At 41.6% G+C, this 16,310-nt stretch overlaps 1 protein-coding gene across 8 annotated transcripts in view; it reads left to right on the forward strand.

Annotated features, from left to right (window-relative positions):
* The window catches only part of TACC1 (transforming acidic coiled-coil containing protein 1), a gene marked incomplete at both ends in the record, with an annotated part of 89,469 nt that overhangs the window by 56,919 nt on the left and 16,240 nt on the right, over positions 1–16,310 (forward strand). For all 8 annotated transcript variants that reach the window (XM_080710873.1, XM_080710874.1, XM_080710870.1 and 5 more), the window contains one exon: positions 15,420–15,545. In XM_080710873.1, the coding sequence (XP_080566999.1) occupies positions 15,420–15,545 (126 nt within the window). The remainder of the gene's footprint in view (positions 1–15,419; positions 15,546–16,310) is intronic.

A 16,310-nucleotide genomic window follows, 5' to 3' on the forward strand; every position in this document is an offset into this window, starting at 1 on the left:
ATTACATTATTAAAGTCACTTTATCAATTTCTTTTTATGCTTTTATTGTGGCTATTAGAAAACTGAAAACTATATATAGCTTCCAGTGTATTTCTGTTGAACGCTACTGGTTGTAGATACAAAATGCAAACCAGCAGTACTTTTGGTGATTGTTGTAATAGAACATGTACCAGGGGCTATGGGAGCCAGGGCAGAACCAGCTGCATGGCAGGTTTCAGAAAGTCTGAAGCTGAGCTAAATAAAAACAAAATATTTTTAAACTCTTCATTTTCAAATAATCTTAGGCTTAGCCAGGCATAGTGGTGCACACTTGTAATCCCAGTTCTTGGGAGGCTGATGCAAGAGGATCACAGGTTCACAGCCAGCCTCTGCAACTTAGTGAGACCTGTTTCAAAATAAAGAATAAAAACTAGGGCTGGGGGTGTAGCTTAGAGGTAGAATGCCCCTGGGTTCAATCCCTAGTACCAAAAAACCAAAAAATAGTTTTAGACTTGTACAAGTAGTACAAGGAATTCCTGTATAACTTTTATTCATATTTCTCAAATGCTAACATTTTACAGAGTACAGTTGTCAAAATCACAAATACACTTGACACTAGTCACTGATGCAGTACTACTGTCTAGTACATAAAACTTATTCATATTTTATCCACTTAGCCCACTAATGGCCTTTTTCTAGTGGAGGCTTCAACTCATGATCTCCTATTGCATTAGTTATAATGTCCTTTGTCACCTTTCATCTGACAGTTCCTTCATCTATGTCTCCAATGACCATGAGTTTTGAAGAGGTTGGGCCAGTTATTGTATAGAATGACTTTCAGTTGGGTTCTTCTGATGGCTCTTCATGATTAAAGTCAGTCTGTCCATCATTGGCATAGACAGAGCAGAAGTAAGGATGTGGATGTCAGTTTGCCTCTTTTTGGTGGAATTAATTTGATCACTTGGGTAAGGCAATGTCTCCCTGGTTTCTCCACTCGAATATGTTCTAAAGGAATTATAGGATTTGCCAGGCAGATGAGGGAAGGAAATAGATTCCATGCAGGAAAACTGGCTTGTGCAAAAGCAGAGAATAGGAAAAGTATGTATTTTATAAGGAATTGTGAATACTAATAATCTCTTGTGATTTGATGATACTGTGTATATGGAAGGCAAGGGCCAGCTCATCAGGGACTTTAGATACACTTCCAGAGGTTTAGAATTTAGTAGAATTGGTGGGTATCCCTTGAGCCTTTGTAGTGTTTTTTTGTTTGTTTGTTTGTTTTGCGGGTCTGGGGATGGAACCCAGGGGCATTCGACCTTCCAGCTACACCATCTGTCCTATTTTTTTTATTCTTTATTTTGAAACCGGGTCTCACTGAGTTGCAAAGTATCTGAGGTTGTCCGTGAACTGCAATCCTCCAGTCTCAATCTCCCAAATGCTGGGATTACAAGCATGTGCCACCACGCCCAGCTCCTTGTAGTGTTTTAAGTAGGGAGCAGTGTGATTGCTACAGTTCAGAGGATGAGCTAAAGGATGGTAGAGGTTTGGCAGGTAGAATCATCACTGCTTGGTGACATAGTGGTATATGTGATGACTAGGTGAGGGTGGTAATGAGAGAGAGTTGATGAATGCCACTCAGGTTTCTGCCCTGAGTATCAAGGTGGTCAGTACTGCTGCTCACCAAGCCCAGAGGGGCCTCATTATAACAGATGGTACCATGCCAGTCTCCTAGGTGTCTAGGCCACAGACCTGGGGTCATCTTTGACTCCTCCCACCCCTTCTTCCCACATCAAGAGCTGTGTCTTCTGTGTCCAGAACGTACTGTAAATCTGTGTGCTCTTCTTTAAACTATGATTATTATTAGTCTTATTTTAGGATGGTAGCAGTTTTGTAGTCTCCCTCTTGCTGGGCTTAGTTGCTCAGCCTTTGACATAAAACTCAAATCTCAATCTTTTTACTGAGGCTTAAAGCTCTCCATGATCTTCCCTTGTCTTAAGGATAGGGTGAGGCTCTTTTCCCCTCATACATTTGACACTTGTCTACCCCTACAGAATTTCTTTCAGGTCTGAGACTCTGCCTCTTTAAGTCATTTCCCCATTCTCACCACCTTCCCTATAAGATTGGAAGCATGGTGAAGGTAGGGACCATGGCTGTATTGTTGGCTGCTACACCCTTATACCCACCACTTTATTCCTGCATGTAGAAACTAATAAATTAGGAATGCAGAAGAAGTTGAATTTTAAAGTGTTATTTTTAGATACATGATTAGATGTGTGGCCATTTTCTTGGTCCGTGTGTGTGTGTGTGTGTGTGTGTGTGTGTGTGTGTGTATGAGAGAGACTAGGGATGGAACCCACCCCCAGTCCTATTTTTTATTCTTTTTTTTTTTTTTTTTTGGTGGTACTGGAGGTGGAACCCAGAGGCTTTCTACCTCCAGGCTATGCTCCCAGACCTTTTTTATATTTTATTTGGAAACAGGGTCTCACTAAGTTGCTGAGAGCCTCACTAAGTAGCTGAGGCTGGCTTCGAACCTGTGCGATCCTCCTGTCTCAGCCTCCCAAGCGCAGGGATTACAAGTGTGCGCCACCACACCCAGCTATTCTTTATTTTAAAACAGGGTCTCACTGAATTACAAAGGGCCTCACTAAATGCTGGGATTACAAGCATGTGCCACCACTCCCGGCTCCATATATTTAATAGGTAATGATAGGTACATAACATGAGCTCAAGAAAAGTCTGGGTTGATTTTAGTAGCTTTGTAGGACCCCGGTCATAATTGGGAATAGGTGGGTATAGGTAAAGTTGTGATTGAAACACTTTACCTTGATCCACAGTTAAAATACATTTTAGTCTTCACCAACACAAGTATGGTTTTATATATTTATAAAACAAAATGTGCAGTTATTTGCTTTTCTTTATGTGATTTACTCTGAAAATTCCTCATCTGTTTTACTGGGGTTATTTTTGTTGTTGTTTTATTTTGGGTATAGAGGATTGAACTCTGAGGCATTCTATCTCCAAGTTACAACTCCAGCTCTTTTTTCCTTTTTTTTTTTTTAATTTTTTTTTTTGGTGGTACTGGGGTTCCTGGAAACCCTTCTACCTCTGGGCTACACTCCCAGACCTATTTTATATTTTTTAAATTTGGAAACAGGGTCTCTTAAGCCAGTGAGGCTGGCTTCGAACCTGCGCGATCCTCCTATCTCTGCCTCCCAAGCGCGGGGATTACAAGCGTGCGCCACCATGCCTGGCTCTTTTTCATTTTTGAAACAGGATTTCACCAAGTTGCTGAGAGAGTCTTGTTAATTTGCTGAGGCTGACCTTGAGTCTAAGATGTATAATCTTGTGTTTACTATTTTTCTGTGTGTGTGTGTGTGTGTGTGTGTGTGTGTGTGTGTGTGTGTGTGTGTGTGCTTTCTTTCTCCGATTGAACTCGGGCTTTCTTTCTCCGAGCTGTACTATCAATACTTTTTTATTTATTTATTTATTTTTTAAATAGTGTCTCTCTAAGTTGCTAAGGCTGGTCTTAAACTTGTGATCTTCTTGTCTCAGCCTCCCAAGTACGGGGATTGCAGGAGTGGGCCACCATGCCTGGTTTAGCATTTACTTTTTAAATCCTCTGTTGCTTTGAATTACATCCCTATTGCAGCCTCATGCTCAGTGGTAGATGATAGCTGCAACAAAAAAATAAGACCAGGGTATTGTAAGTGGTGTGGATTAAGTCTCATCTCACTTTTTAGCTATTAGGCTGTAGCACTTTTACTTAGAAGTTAATATTTATTTATTTATTTATTTATTTATTTATTTATTTATTTATTTATTTATACTAGGGATTGAATCGAGGGGCATTCTGCCTCTGAGCTATATCTCCAACCCTGTTTTATTTTTATTTAACCCTGTTTTATTTATATTTGGAAGCAGGGTCTCACTAGGTTGCTGAGATCCTCACTAAGTTGCTGAGGCTGTCCTCAAACATGCGATCCTCCTGTCTCAGCCTCCCAAGTACTGGGATTACAGGCATGTGCCACCACGCCCGGCTTAGTTTATTTTTTAAGAAGTGTGTGTATATGTGTCTGTGTGTGTTTATTTTGGGTTGAACCCAGAGGCATTCTACCTTTGAGCTATACCCCCAGCCCTATTTTATTTTTATTCATTTATTCATTTTCTTTTCTTTCTTTTTTTTTTTTTTTTTTGATTTTGTGGTGCTAGGGATGGAACCCAGGAGCATTCTACCTCTGGGCTACACCCCCAGTCTTGTGGGTTTTTTTTTTTTCCCCTTTATTTTCAAACAAGGTCTCACCAAGTTGCAGAGGGCCTCACTAAGTAGCTGAGGCTGGCCGTGAACTGAGATCCTCCTGTCTCAGCCTTCCACGTACAGGGATTACAAGCATCTACCACCATGCCGGCTTATTTAATTTAATTAATTAATTTATTTTGTGGCAATGGGATTGAACCCAGGGGCAGTCTACCTCCAAGCCAAAACCCCAGCCCTATTTTTTTTTTATTTTGAAATAGGGCTCACTAAGTTGCAGAGGGCCTCACTAAGTAGCTGAGGCTGGCTTTGAACCTGTGATCCTCCTTTCTCACCCTTTCAAATACTGATTACACATGTGGGGTACCACACCAGGCTTAAGAGCATTTTTTAAATTAGCTTCATATAAGCCGGGCGTGGTGGCGCACACTTGTAATCCCCGCGCTTGGGAGGCAGAGACAGGAGTATCGCGCAGGTTCAAAGCCAGCCTCAGCTACTTAGTGAGGCTCTCAGCAACTTAGTGAGACCCTGTTTCAAATATAAAATATAAAATAGGGCTGGGAGTATAGCCCGGAGGTGGAAAGCCTCTGGGTTCCACCCCCAATACCACACACACACAAAAAAAATTAGCTTTATATCTCTTTTCAAGAATGTTTCTCGCCAGGTGTGGTGGCACATGCTTGTAATCTTTGTGCTTAGGAGGCTGAGACAGGAGGATCATGCAGGTTCGAAGCCAGCCTCAGCTGGCTTAAGAGACCCTGTTTTCAAATAAAATATAAAATAGGTCTGGGAATGTAGCCCGGAGGTAGAAGGCCCCTGGGTTCCATCCCCAATACCACCCCCCCCCCAAAAAAAAGAATGTGTTCATTATAAATTTGCAACCAAGATGACATTCAGTTCTATCTATAGGTCTTTGTTGTCTTAATTATGAATGCTTGAGTGACTGGGAGAAGGACTAGGGAACAGGAACCAGACCTTTCTAGAAGGACATGATTGAGGCATCTTTATTAAATTTAGTCTAACGCCAAGTAAGCAGTACATACCTGTAATCCCAGTACTTGGGAAGCTGAGGCAGGAGGCTCACCGGCTTAAGGCCAGGCTCAGCAACTTATTGAGACCCTCTCTCAAAATATAAAGGACAGCTGAGTATAGTGGTGCACACCTATAATCTTTGGAAGGCTGCGACAGGAGGAATACGAGTTCAAGGACTCTCATCAGCCTAGCAAGACCCTGTTTCGAAATAAAAATAAAATAAGGCTAGGGGTATAGCTTGGAGATAGAGTTCCCTGGGTTCAATCCTTCCTTAGGAACACACACACACACACACACACACACACACACATTATATATGGCTAGGGGTTTAGCTCAGTGGCAAGACAACCCTAGGTTCAATCTCCAGTACCACACACACATACACACACAAAAAAAAAACTTAACGGGCCAGGGGAGGTAACTCAGTGGTAGAATGCTTACCTAGCATGCACAATGCCCTGGGTTTGATTCCCAGCACCACAAAAAAACAAAAACTAGATTCTAGCCTAGCCTTAAAAGATGTTGTCTACCGGGCTTGGTGGTGCATGTTTGTAATCCCGGCATTTTGGAGGCTGAGACAGGAGGATCAAGGTTCGCAGACAGTCTCAGCTACTTAGTGAGGCTTTCTGCAACTTAGTGAGATCTTATTTCAAAGTAAAGAATTTAAAAAATAGGGCTGGGGGTGTGGCTTGGAGGTAGAAGGCCCCTGGGTTTCATTTCCAGTACTGCATTAAAAAAAGATACCGTCTGGCTAATTGTTTGTGATGATAGATTTTGAAGACCTCTTGCGCTCTCTGGTGAGCAGTATGAAGTCTGAAGGACAGGCGTATTGGTACCTGCTTACATTTCCAGCTAGTTCAGAGATTGCGAATTCTAGGCTGGCCTGGGCAACTTAGTGAGAATCTGTTCCAAAGTAAAAAGGGTAGAGCATGTAGCCTAGTGGTAGAGCACTTGCCCAGCATATGTTTGCCCTAGTTTCAATCACTAGTACTGCAAAACCAAACAACAACAATAAAAAATCAAGGAATATAAAAGGTTAAATTCTAGGACTCAGAAGGATGACTAAAATGAACAGCATAAATTCTTGTTCTGATCACCTTGTAAGAAGTGCGGGGGGGAGAGACTGGGGATTGAACCCAGGTGTATTCTATCTTCAGGCTACACCTCCAGCCCTATTTATTTTATTTTTAATTCTTTTGTGGTACTGGGAATTGAACTGAAGAGGCATTGTACCTCTGAGCTGCACTCCTAAGCCCTATTTTATTATTTTGAAGTGGGTTCTCACTAAGTTGCAGAGGGCCAAAGTTGCTGAAGCTGTCCTCGAACTTGCAATCCTCCTGTCTCAGCCTTCCAGGTACTAGGATTAGAGATTTGTGCCACCATGCTCAGCTAAGAGCGGTTGCATTTTGAGCATTGAAGGCTTGTGGCTGTGACCAGGAAGAATGGCCAGGAGGGCGGTGCCTGGGCATGTGGCCCACCACCTCAGGTCTGATCCTTCACCACCTGCTCAGCGCTGCCTCTTCAGGGTGCCTTTGTTAGCCCTGTCTGTGAGCTGTTCTCTCTCAGAACTCATCTGCCCTCCCAGAGGATGAGTATAGTAGTCTGGAGTGGTATTACTCTTCCTTTAAGAAGAAAACTCTTGAGCTTTTTTTCTCATGTTCTCATTAACACGATGATTATTTCTTTTCTTTTCTTCTTTCTTTCTTTCTTTTTTTTTTTTTTTTACAGTACTGGGGATGGAACCCAGGTGCATTCTACCTCTGAGCTACATGCCCAGCCCTATTTTTTAGTCCTTTTTTTTTTTATTTTAACAAATGTGTTTTATTTTTTTATTTTTATTTTTTTATTTTATTTTTATTTTTATTTTTTATTGGTGCAATGTATTCACACATCATAATGGTACAAAGAAAATACTTTTGTAGACATACATGCACACATCGCCCAGTCAGCCCCTACCCGATCCCCACCCCGTTCTCTCCCCATTCCTCCTTCCCATGCTTGGCTTAGTGGTTGACATCTACTTTTATAGCAGTTTATCCAATATTAACGATGATAATCTCACAAAACAGTTTCATTTGTCTGATACCAAGCTTTTGATGACTAAAAGATAACAGTTCAATATTTCTTTTTGCTTTCTTTCTTACCAGAGAATATTTTTTTCTTTTCTTTTTTTTTTTTAGGTGAAGCTATCATACATTTATTTATTTATTTTTCAGAAAAAATCTATCCTGATATGGAATATGGACTCTAGATACCCAAAACAATCTCGAAGAAGAACAAAGCTAGAAGATGTATATTTTCTGATTTCAAACCATATAAAGCTACAATAATTGAAACAGTGTAGTACTGTTCTAAAGGCAGATATATAAACTATTGGAGTTAAATAAAAGCTTAGCGATAAATTCTTCCATATATTGTCAAGTTATTTTTGACAAGGTTTCCACGAACATTTGGTGGAAGAAATAATAATCTTTCAACTAAATATTGTTGAAAAATAATAATTACATGAAAAAGAATAAAATTGGACCCTTACCTAACACATATACAAATATTAACTCAAAATAGATAAAAGACCTAAATATAAATCTTAATACTATAAACTTTTAGAAGAAAATCTGGGTCATAAAACCTCACAACATTGAAATTGGCAGTGATTTCTTGGATATGATTTCAATGGCACAGGCAACAGAAGAGTATACAAACTCCCTAAAAAATAAAAAAAAATTGTATATCCAAAGACAATGTAAACAGAGTTAAAAGTTACTGATAGAATGGGATAAAATATTTCCAAATGCTATATCTGAAGGTATATTAATGTTCCAACTAGAAATTCTAAAAATAGCAACAATAAAAGAAAACAATACAATTTAGAGATAGGTAAAAGACTAACATAAATAATGAATCTCCACAGATAACCAATCTTAGTTGTCTGTTGGATGGAAAATCTTATTTCTCTGGTTCTGGTGTGTGTTACCTATTTCTTTGTAGTTAATCTCTTTGAGTATTTTCTCTAGCGCTGGTTTTGAAGACATAAATTCCTTCAGTTTCTGTTTATCGTGGAAGCTTCTTATTTCCCCATCTAATTTGATAGAAAGTTTTGCTGGGTAGGAAATTTTTGGCTGGAAGTTGTTTTCTTTCAGAGTTTGGAATATGTTACTCCAAGCCCTTCTGGCTCTCATGACTTGGTTTGGGAAGTCTGGAGTGATTCTAATTGGTTTGCCTCTGAATGTCACTTGGCCCTTTGTTTTTGTTGCCTTTAAGATTCTCTGCTTGGCTTCCACATTGGTCATTTTGACAATTATGTGGTGTGGAGATCCTCTTCTCTGATCCTCTATAACAGGGGTTCTATAAGTTTCCTGGACCTGTGTATCAACCTCTTGCTCTGTGTTTGGAAAATTTTCTGCTATTATTTCCTTGAAAAGATTGTTAATCCCTTTGGTTTCACCTTCTTTTCTCTCCTCTATTCCAATTATTCTTAGGTTAGCTCTCTTAAAATGGGCCCATATTTCTTCAATGTCAGATTCCTGCTGTCGGATTTTTTTTTCTAAATTAGAAACTATGCGTTCATTTTTGGAATGATCATCTTCTAGGAGTGAGATTCTATTCTCCATGTGGTCTAATCGGTTGTTTGTACTTTGAATTGAGGCCTTTACTTCATTAATTGCATCCTTCATTTCTTTTTGGCTCTCTCTGAATTCTTTTCGAAACACCTCTATTATTTCTACAGTTATTTTCCTGATTTGATCTTCTATAAATCTCTGAATTTCTGTTTTATCGGGTTCTGATGTTGTGGGGTTGTGGGCATTCATTGCTCCATTGTTATTCCTCTTTCCCATGATTTCGGAAGCTTGTGCATTCTCTGGGTTCTTCCCTAGGTCACTATGACTTCACTTAAGGTGCTGTGGATCTCGAGTCTGTGGTATCTCAGTCCCCACTACTCCTTTACTGGGTTGTATCGCAGAGTCTCAGACCCAGGGAGTCAATTGAGTCTGCTTTTTTTTTTTTTTTTTTTTTTTTGGTGTGATATCTCTGCCACCACCACTCCCCCACTGGGTCAAGTCCCTGGGAGTACAGTACTGGAATTTCTCCTCTAGGGGCCGCAATTTGACTCACTGTTGAGTGCGCAGATGGAGCTGTCGTGGACTTGGTGAATTCGCTGCTGCTGCCGCCGGTAGCAATATGGCGCCGCTGCCGCACCCTCAACTGTGAGGCTGGCGTATTTCTTCTCTGTTTTTGAACTCCACTCTGAGTCCCTGCAGGGTGTGCTGAGCCCAGCCCCTGGGAGCTTTAGCTGTTTCCTGCACCGAGAAATCTGCCATATCCCGCCCGGCTGTTCCGCAGCGGCTCACCTCGCCTCGCTGTCCTCTGCTCCTCTCTGGAGCTTGGTGGGCTGTTGAGTGAGTTGGTCTGGTGCCGTCCGGTGAACTCGCTGCTGCCGCCAGCAGTAAGGCGCTGCTGCCGCGTTCTCTGGCGTGAGGCCAGCGTATCTCCTCTCTGGTTTCTGGGCTCCGTTATAAGTTCCCTTCCTCTCTGGAGCCTGGTGCTGCAAGGCAAAATGGCGCCCGCCGCTTCACACCGTAGCTCCGGCTGCAGCACTGCAGTCTGGCTTCTGGTGTCTCGTTTTTCCAGCCCTCTTTTCTCTGTCCCTTAAAATTACATCTTTTGTTTCTCTGCTGATGGTGTTCTCTGGCTATGAAAGGCGCCGATTCTGTGGTATTAGAGATTGGTTGTTAGCGGGGCTCGTAAACCCCGTTTTGCTCCGTCGCCATCTTCCCAGAAGTCCCTTTTATTTTTGAAACAGGGTCTCACTGAGGTGCGAAGTGCCTCGCCAGGTAGCTGAGGCTGTCTGCAAACCGAGATCCTCCAGTCTCCGCCTCCCAAATGCTGGGATTACAAGCATGTGCCACCATGCCTGGCCTAACCATGACAGTTTCTTAGAGTTAGTTGACTGGACTTGAGGGTTCTGACTCCCATAATAAAATAAAAACTCCCAAGAGATTGATGGTAAGGTATATTAATTTAGAAGTAGAAATGTAAAATCTGTCATTTTAACCCAGTACATTGTCTGCCTTTAGGCAAATTATATCAAAATTTTAAAATTTTATGAGACAGTTTCTTGGTAAGAAATAAAGTATAGAGCCAGGTATGGTGTCACACATAAGCCTGTAATCCCAGTACTTGGGGGGATGGGGAGCTGAGACAAGAAGATTACAGGTTTGAGTCCAGCCTCAGCAATTTAGTAAGACTTTGTTTCAATATAAATATAAAGTAGAGTCAGGCATGGTGGCACATGCCTGTAATCTCATTACTTCAGAGGCTGAGCCAAGAGGATCTCAAATTTGAGGCCAGCCAGGGCAACTTAATGAGACTGTGTCTTAAAATAAAAAACAAATAGGCAGTGCATGCTAACTTAGCCAAACCCTGTCTCAAAATAAAAATTAAAAAGTGCTGGGGATGTTGCTTAGAGGTAGAATGCCCCTGGATTTGATCCCCAGTCCCAATAAATAAATAAGTGAGCAAGTAGGACTGGGGAATGTAGCTCAGTGGTAGAGCCCTCTTGCATTCAATCCCCAGTACTACAAATACAAAAACAGGGGTGGGGTAAGATGAGAGGAAGGGAGGAATGGAGGGGAAAGGAAGAGAGGGGAGAAGAAAGAAGAAAAGGAAAGAAAGAGGATGAGGCGTTGTGGTGCATACCTATAATCTCAGTATTTAGAGGCTAAAATAGGAGGATCTCAGGTTCTAGGCCAGCCTCAGCTATTAGCAAGGCTCTCAGCGACTTAATGAGAACCTGTTTAAAAATAAAAAGAGCTGAGGGGTGTAGTTTGGAGATAGAATGCCCCTTGGTTCAATCTTCAGTATCAAAAATTTAAAAAGGGGGGGAAGGCAGGCAGGTGCCACAGGAAGTTAATGAGAAGGTTTTAATGTCCATGGGAATATTGGCTGTCTACCTCTGAGTAACAGATTACTCCAAAATTAAGTGGCTTAAAACTACAAGCATTTATTATCTCATTGTCTAGGATAGTTAAGATTCTAGGAGGCTTTTCTGGATGTCTCTCAGTCCAGGACATGGTGTATTGACCAGGGCTGCGATCATCCTGGGTTTGACTTAGGGTGGATTTGCTTCCATGGCCATTCAGGGACTGTTGGCAGAGACATCAGTCCCTCCCATGTGGGCCTTTCCATAGAGCCTCACAAGACTTGGAAGCGGAGTCTTTCTGTAACATTAGATTCTGTTTGTCACATCTTGGTGAGTCACTGAGTCCACATGTGAGGATTATTACTAGGAGATGGGGGTTAAGGAGCAATTAGAGCTGCCCACAAGATCTCAACCCAGAAAGAGAAAGGTTCTGGGTGACATTGGACCTTTCAGTATGGTGGGATACTCTCCCCCAGATGACGCTATAAAAAATGGGCACGCCAGCTTGTGGCTTGTATATTTCCCATTTCTGTGATCTGAGATGGGTTTATATATTGAACCCATGGCTGAAGTCTATGAACTGTGTGTTTTTGAACTTTTTTTGTGTGTGTGTGTGTGTGATACTGAGGGTGGAACCCAGGGACTTTTCTACCTCTGGGCTATACTCCCAGACCTTTTTTTGTTTGTTTTGTTTTTTGGTGGTACTGGGGTTCCTGGAAGCCCTTCTACCTCCGGGCTACACTCCCAGACCTATTTTATACATTTTTAATTTTTGGAAACAAGGGTCTCTTAAACCAGCGGGGCTAGCTTTGAACCAGTGCAATCCTCTTGTCTCCACCTCCCAAGTGCGGGGATTACAAGCGTGTGCCATCACGCCTGGCCAGACCTATTTTGTTTTAATACTTTATTTGGAAACAGGGCTTCACTAAGTTACTGAGAGCCTTACTAAGTAGCTGATGCTGGCTTCAAACCTATGTGATCCTCCTGTCTCAGCCTCCTAAGTGCTGGTATTACAAGCATGTGCCACCACACCTGGTGTTTTTGAACATTTTAAACAAAAAGGGTATGAGGCTGTCGTGACCCAGAAAAGCCACTGGTCTTAAGTTGATGTTGGACTTCCTGTTTAGTCTTTGTTCAAACAAGATACCAGAATATGGATCAATTGTAAATCAATAATTGGTCAGTTATTCTCATGTTTAAAATTATTCCCAAGTCACTTTGTTTTTGTTTTTTGTGTTACTAGGGATGGAACCCCAGGGGCATTCTATCTCCAAGCTATACCCCTAGCCCCTGTTTTATTCTTTTATTTTGAAATAGGTTCTCACTAAGTTGCCAAGCTGGCCTTGAACCTGAGATCTTCCTAGGGATCCCACTTGTACTGGAATTATAAAAGTGTATCACCATGCCCAACTTTTCCCAGGTCATGTTGGCTGGAATTTGGGCGTTCCCAAACTACTAAATTATATTTCATCATATTTATACAAAAACTTCTATAGGTGGGAAGAAATAGCCCCACAAATGGCTGTTGTTATTATATTTTATTTATTTATTTATTTATTTATTTATTTATTTATTTATTTTGGTGGTACTGGGGTTCCTGGAAGCCCTTCTACCTCTGGGCTACACTCCCAGACCTATTTTTACATTTTTATTTGGAAACAGGGTCTCCTAAGCCAGCGCACGCAGCTGGCTTCGAACCTACGCGATTCTCCTGTCTCTACCTCCAAAGCGCTGGGATTATAAGCGTGCACCACCATGCCCGGCCACTTTATTTTATTTTGAAAAAGGGTCTCACTAAGTTGCTGAGAGTCTCACCAAGTTGCTGAGGCTGGCCTCAAACCTGTGATCTTGACATCTCAAGTATGGGAATTATAGGTGCATGCTACTGTGTCTTGCTCAAAAATGTCTTTTACGAAAGAACATAGGATGAAGCCCCACATTCTTGGGGGCAAAAGAAAACACTAACTAAATTTTGCTCTCTAGAACTGAGTTTATAATAGAAGCAAACCAGCACATCAGAAGGTGAAATACTACCAGATGGGAGCTGGAAACTTCATGACAGGAAATAACCCTAACAAACAAAAACAAAAAGGAACCACACACAGGTCTTGACTTACTATGGCCTCTTAGTGTATGGACAGGTAATGGTGTGCACTTGAAAGCAGTGCTGGGATAAAGCAGAGCATCACTGCAGAGCAGCTGAGTCCCTGTTGATCCTGAACCTTACAGGTGGGAGGATTGGGGTCAGAGTTCACACATACTTGTCATTTCTACTGCCTTAGATTGGTAAGTTAGTAATACGTTGAGAAACATTGCCATCCAAAATGCCTAAAGAGCCGGGTGTGGTGGCGAGCGCTTGTAATCCAGCATTCAAGAGGCTGAGACAGGAGGATTGTGTTTCATGGACATCCTCAGCTACTTAGTGAGGCCCTTTGCAACTCCATGAGACCCTGTTTCAAAATAAGGAATAAAAAAATAGGACTGGGGGTGTAGCTCAGAGGTAGAATGCCACTGAGTTCTATCCCCAGTACCTAAAAATTTAAAAAGTGCCTAAAGATACGTACATATCTTTATTAAGTACTTTAATATGTAAAAGGAGTTGCTATTGCTTTTTTTTGAAAAAATATTCACATGAAAAATATCACCCCCCAAAAAAACCCAGAAAAATTAACCATTAAACATGTCTCTCATGGTATATTCATTGAAGTCACCCCTCCATATCAGTCTGGTATGGAGCTGTACCTATCCTCTGTATTTCTGTCTTTCTAATAAACTTCTTTAAATCTTAAAAAAACAAAAAAACACATGTCTCTCTTTGCCAATGATTCTTTGGTGACTGACTGTCAGTGTCTAGTGCACTGGAGACCTAAGGGTAAAGCCAGTTAATCATGGGGCACAGGGGATGCAGGTTTTCATGTACACTGGATGTTTTATTGAGAGAGCAATCAGACTTTTATAGAGAAAGCTTCTAGGGGATCCATAGACAAATCAGCTATTTCAGACATTACAAGGTTATCTTAAAGCAGCAATGGATGTATATAATAAAGCCAAAGGACTAATCTCAAACTTAAAGCAACTTCTTTGTTTTACAATAGAAGCAAAGAACACCTGTGACTGCTCATAACATCTCAAGCTGTTTATCATACCAATAAAATTATCTGAGAGATTCTATGCTGGGAAGGACATGCGAAGAGGCCTGGAGCCGCGTCTTGACCTTCAAGGGAACTTGGCAAAATTCATAGCTCACTGATTGGAGGAAGCATGCTTGCCTCCCAGCCTGGCATTCCAAGCTGCTTCTCAGGAGCCAGAGTTGCTTCATTAACCCTTTAAGCAGGAGCCTGCATCTCAGTACTCTCACAACTAACCACTGATAATTATGTTTTCTTCCTTCTAGAGAAGAAAACTTCCCCATGTTATCTGATCATTCAACCTAAGACTACCTGATTCTCATTAGAACAGTTTTTCTTTAGATAGCACTATTAGATTGTGTGTGTGTGTGTGTGTGTGTGTGTGTGTGTGTGTGTGTGTGTGTGTTGGCCTCACCAGGTACTGGGAATACAAGCTTGTGCCACCATGCTCTGCTCTAGATTGTATGTATGTATGTATGTATGTATGTATGTATTTTGCATGTGGTGCTGAGGATGGAACCCAGGGGCTTTCTACCTCTGAGCTACACTCCCAGCCCTATTTTTTATTCTTTGTTTTTTGAAACAGGATCTCACTGCATTACAAAGGGCCTCACTAAGTAGCTGAGGCTGTCTGTGAACCGCAATCCTCCTGTCTCAGCCTCCCAAGTACTGGGATTACAAGCGTACACACCATGCCCAGTTCTGCTCTAGACTGTTTTTAAAGCTTCCCATCTAACCAGGTGTGGTGGCGCAATCTTGTAATCCCAGCATTTGGGAGGCTGAGACTGGAGGATCGTGGTTCGTGGACAGCCTCAGCTACTTAGTGAGGCTCTCTGCAACTCAGTGAGACCATGTTTGAAAATAAAGAATAAAAACTAGGGCAGGGGGTGTAGCTTGGAGGTAGAATGCCTCAGGGTTCCATCCCCAGACCTGCAAAAAATAAAATAAAAAAAAAGCTTCCCTCCTGCTGCTTTTTTCCCCCTGCAAGTGTGTTTTTAGAAGGTGTGATAAATTTAGCTAAATTTAGCAATGAGGAAGTTAATTAAAGACTGTTTGGGGTTAAGTAGCTGAGAGCTGAATTAATTGACTGTGATCCTCTTCCCCCCAGGGACTCTTCGAGTCCTCTACAGAGAAGGCCCCTGTGTCCGTGGCCTGCGGAGGTGAGAGCCCCCTGGATGGCATCTGCCTCAGCGAATCAGATAAGACAGCAGTGCTCACCTTAATAAGAGAAGAGGTAAAAGCACTCTTGTTCTGTCTTCTTGTTACTCCATGTCTTGGGGAAGCCCTGCGCCAATCAGTAGATTCCATCTTTGTTGGCTCACTACTCCCTGTGCAGCCTATTCATATAAAGTGCTCCTTGTAAGACTCAGTGTTGATGCAGGAGTCCTGACATGCTGTTGTTCTGGGAAAGGCTGATGCTCTAAAACATTCTTAGGAATTTTACCTACTGCTTTAACGTTGAGCCTTGAAGCTTTATTTATTTATTTATTTATTTATTTATTTATTTATTTATTTATTGGCGGTACTGGGGATGGAACCCAGAGACATTCTACCTCTGAGCTACACCACTAGTCCTATATTTATTTATTTTTTCTTTATTTTGAAATAAGGTCTCACTGAATTGTAAAGGGCCTCACTAAGTAGTAGCTGAGGCTGTCCACGAACCACGATCTTCCTGTCTCAGCCTCCCAAATGCTGAGATTGCAAGCATGTGCCACTGTGCCCGACTGAGCCTTAAAGCTTTAAATATCCAATTTTGCCTACCCTGATCTAATTCATTTTTACAGAGGATATGTGCTCATTCCCCAAAATGCTTTAAATTCTAAGCTAGTAGCAATATAAAATTGTTTCCTAATCCCATCCATTCCTTAAATGGTCCAGCTCTCTAGTTCCTATATTTTGTTTCCTGAACAGCTTCTATTCAAAGTAGATCACTGCTAGGCCTTTCCTCGGTGAACTGCAAAATGTGAAAGACACTGTTCATGTTCTGTTACTAATC

This window comes from Muscardinus avellanarius (genome assembly GCF_963383645.1).
Source record: "Muscardinus avellanarius genome assembly, chromosome: 14".
NCBI classification, from domain to species: Eukaryota; Metazoa; Chordata; class Mammalia; order Rodentia; family Gliridae; genus Muscardinus; species Muscardinus avellanarius.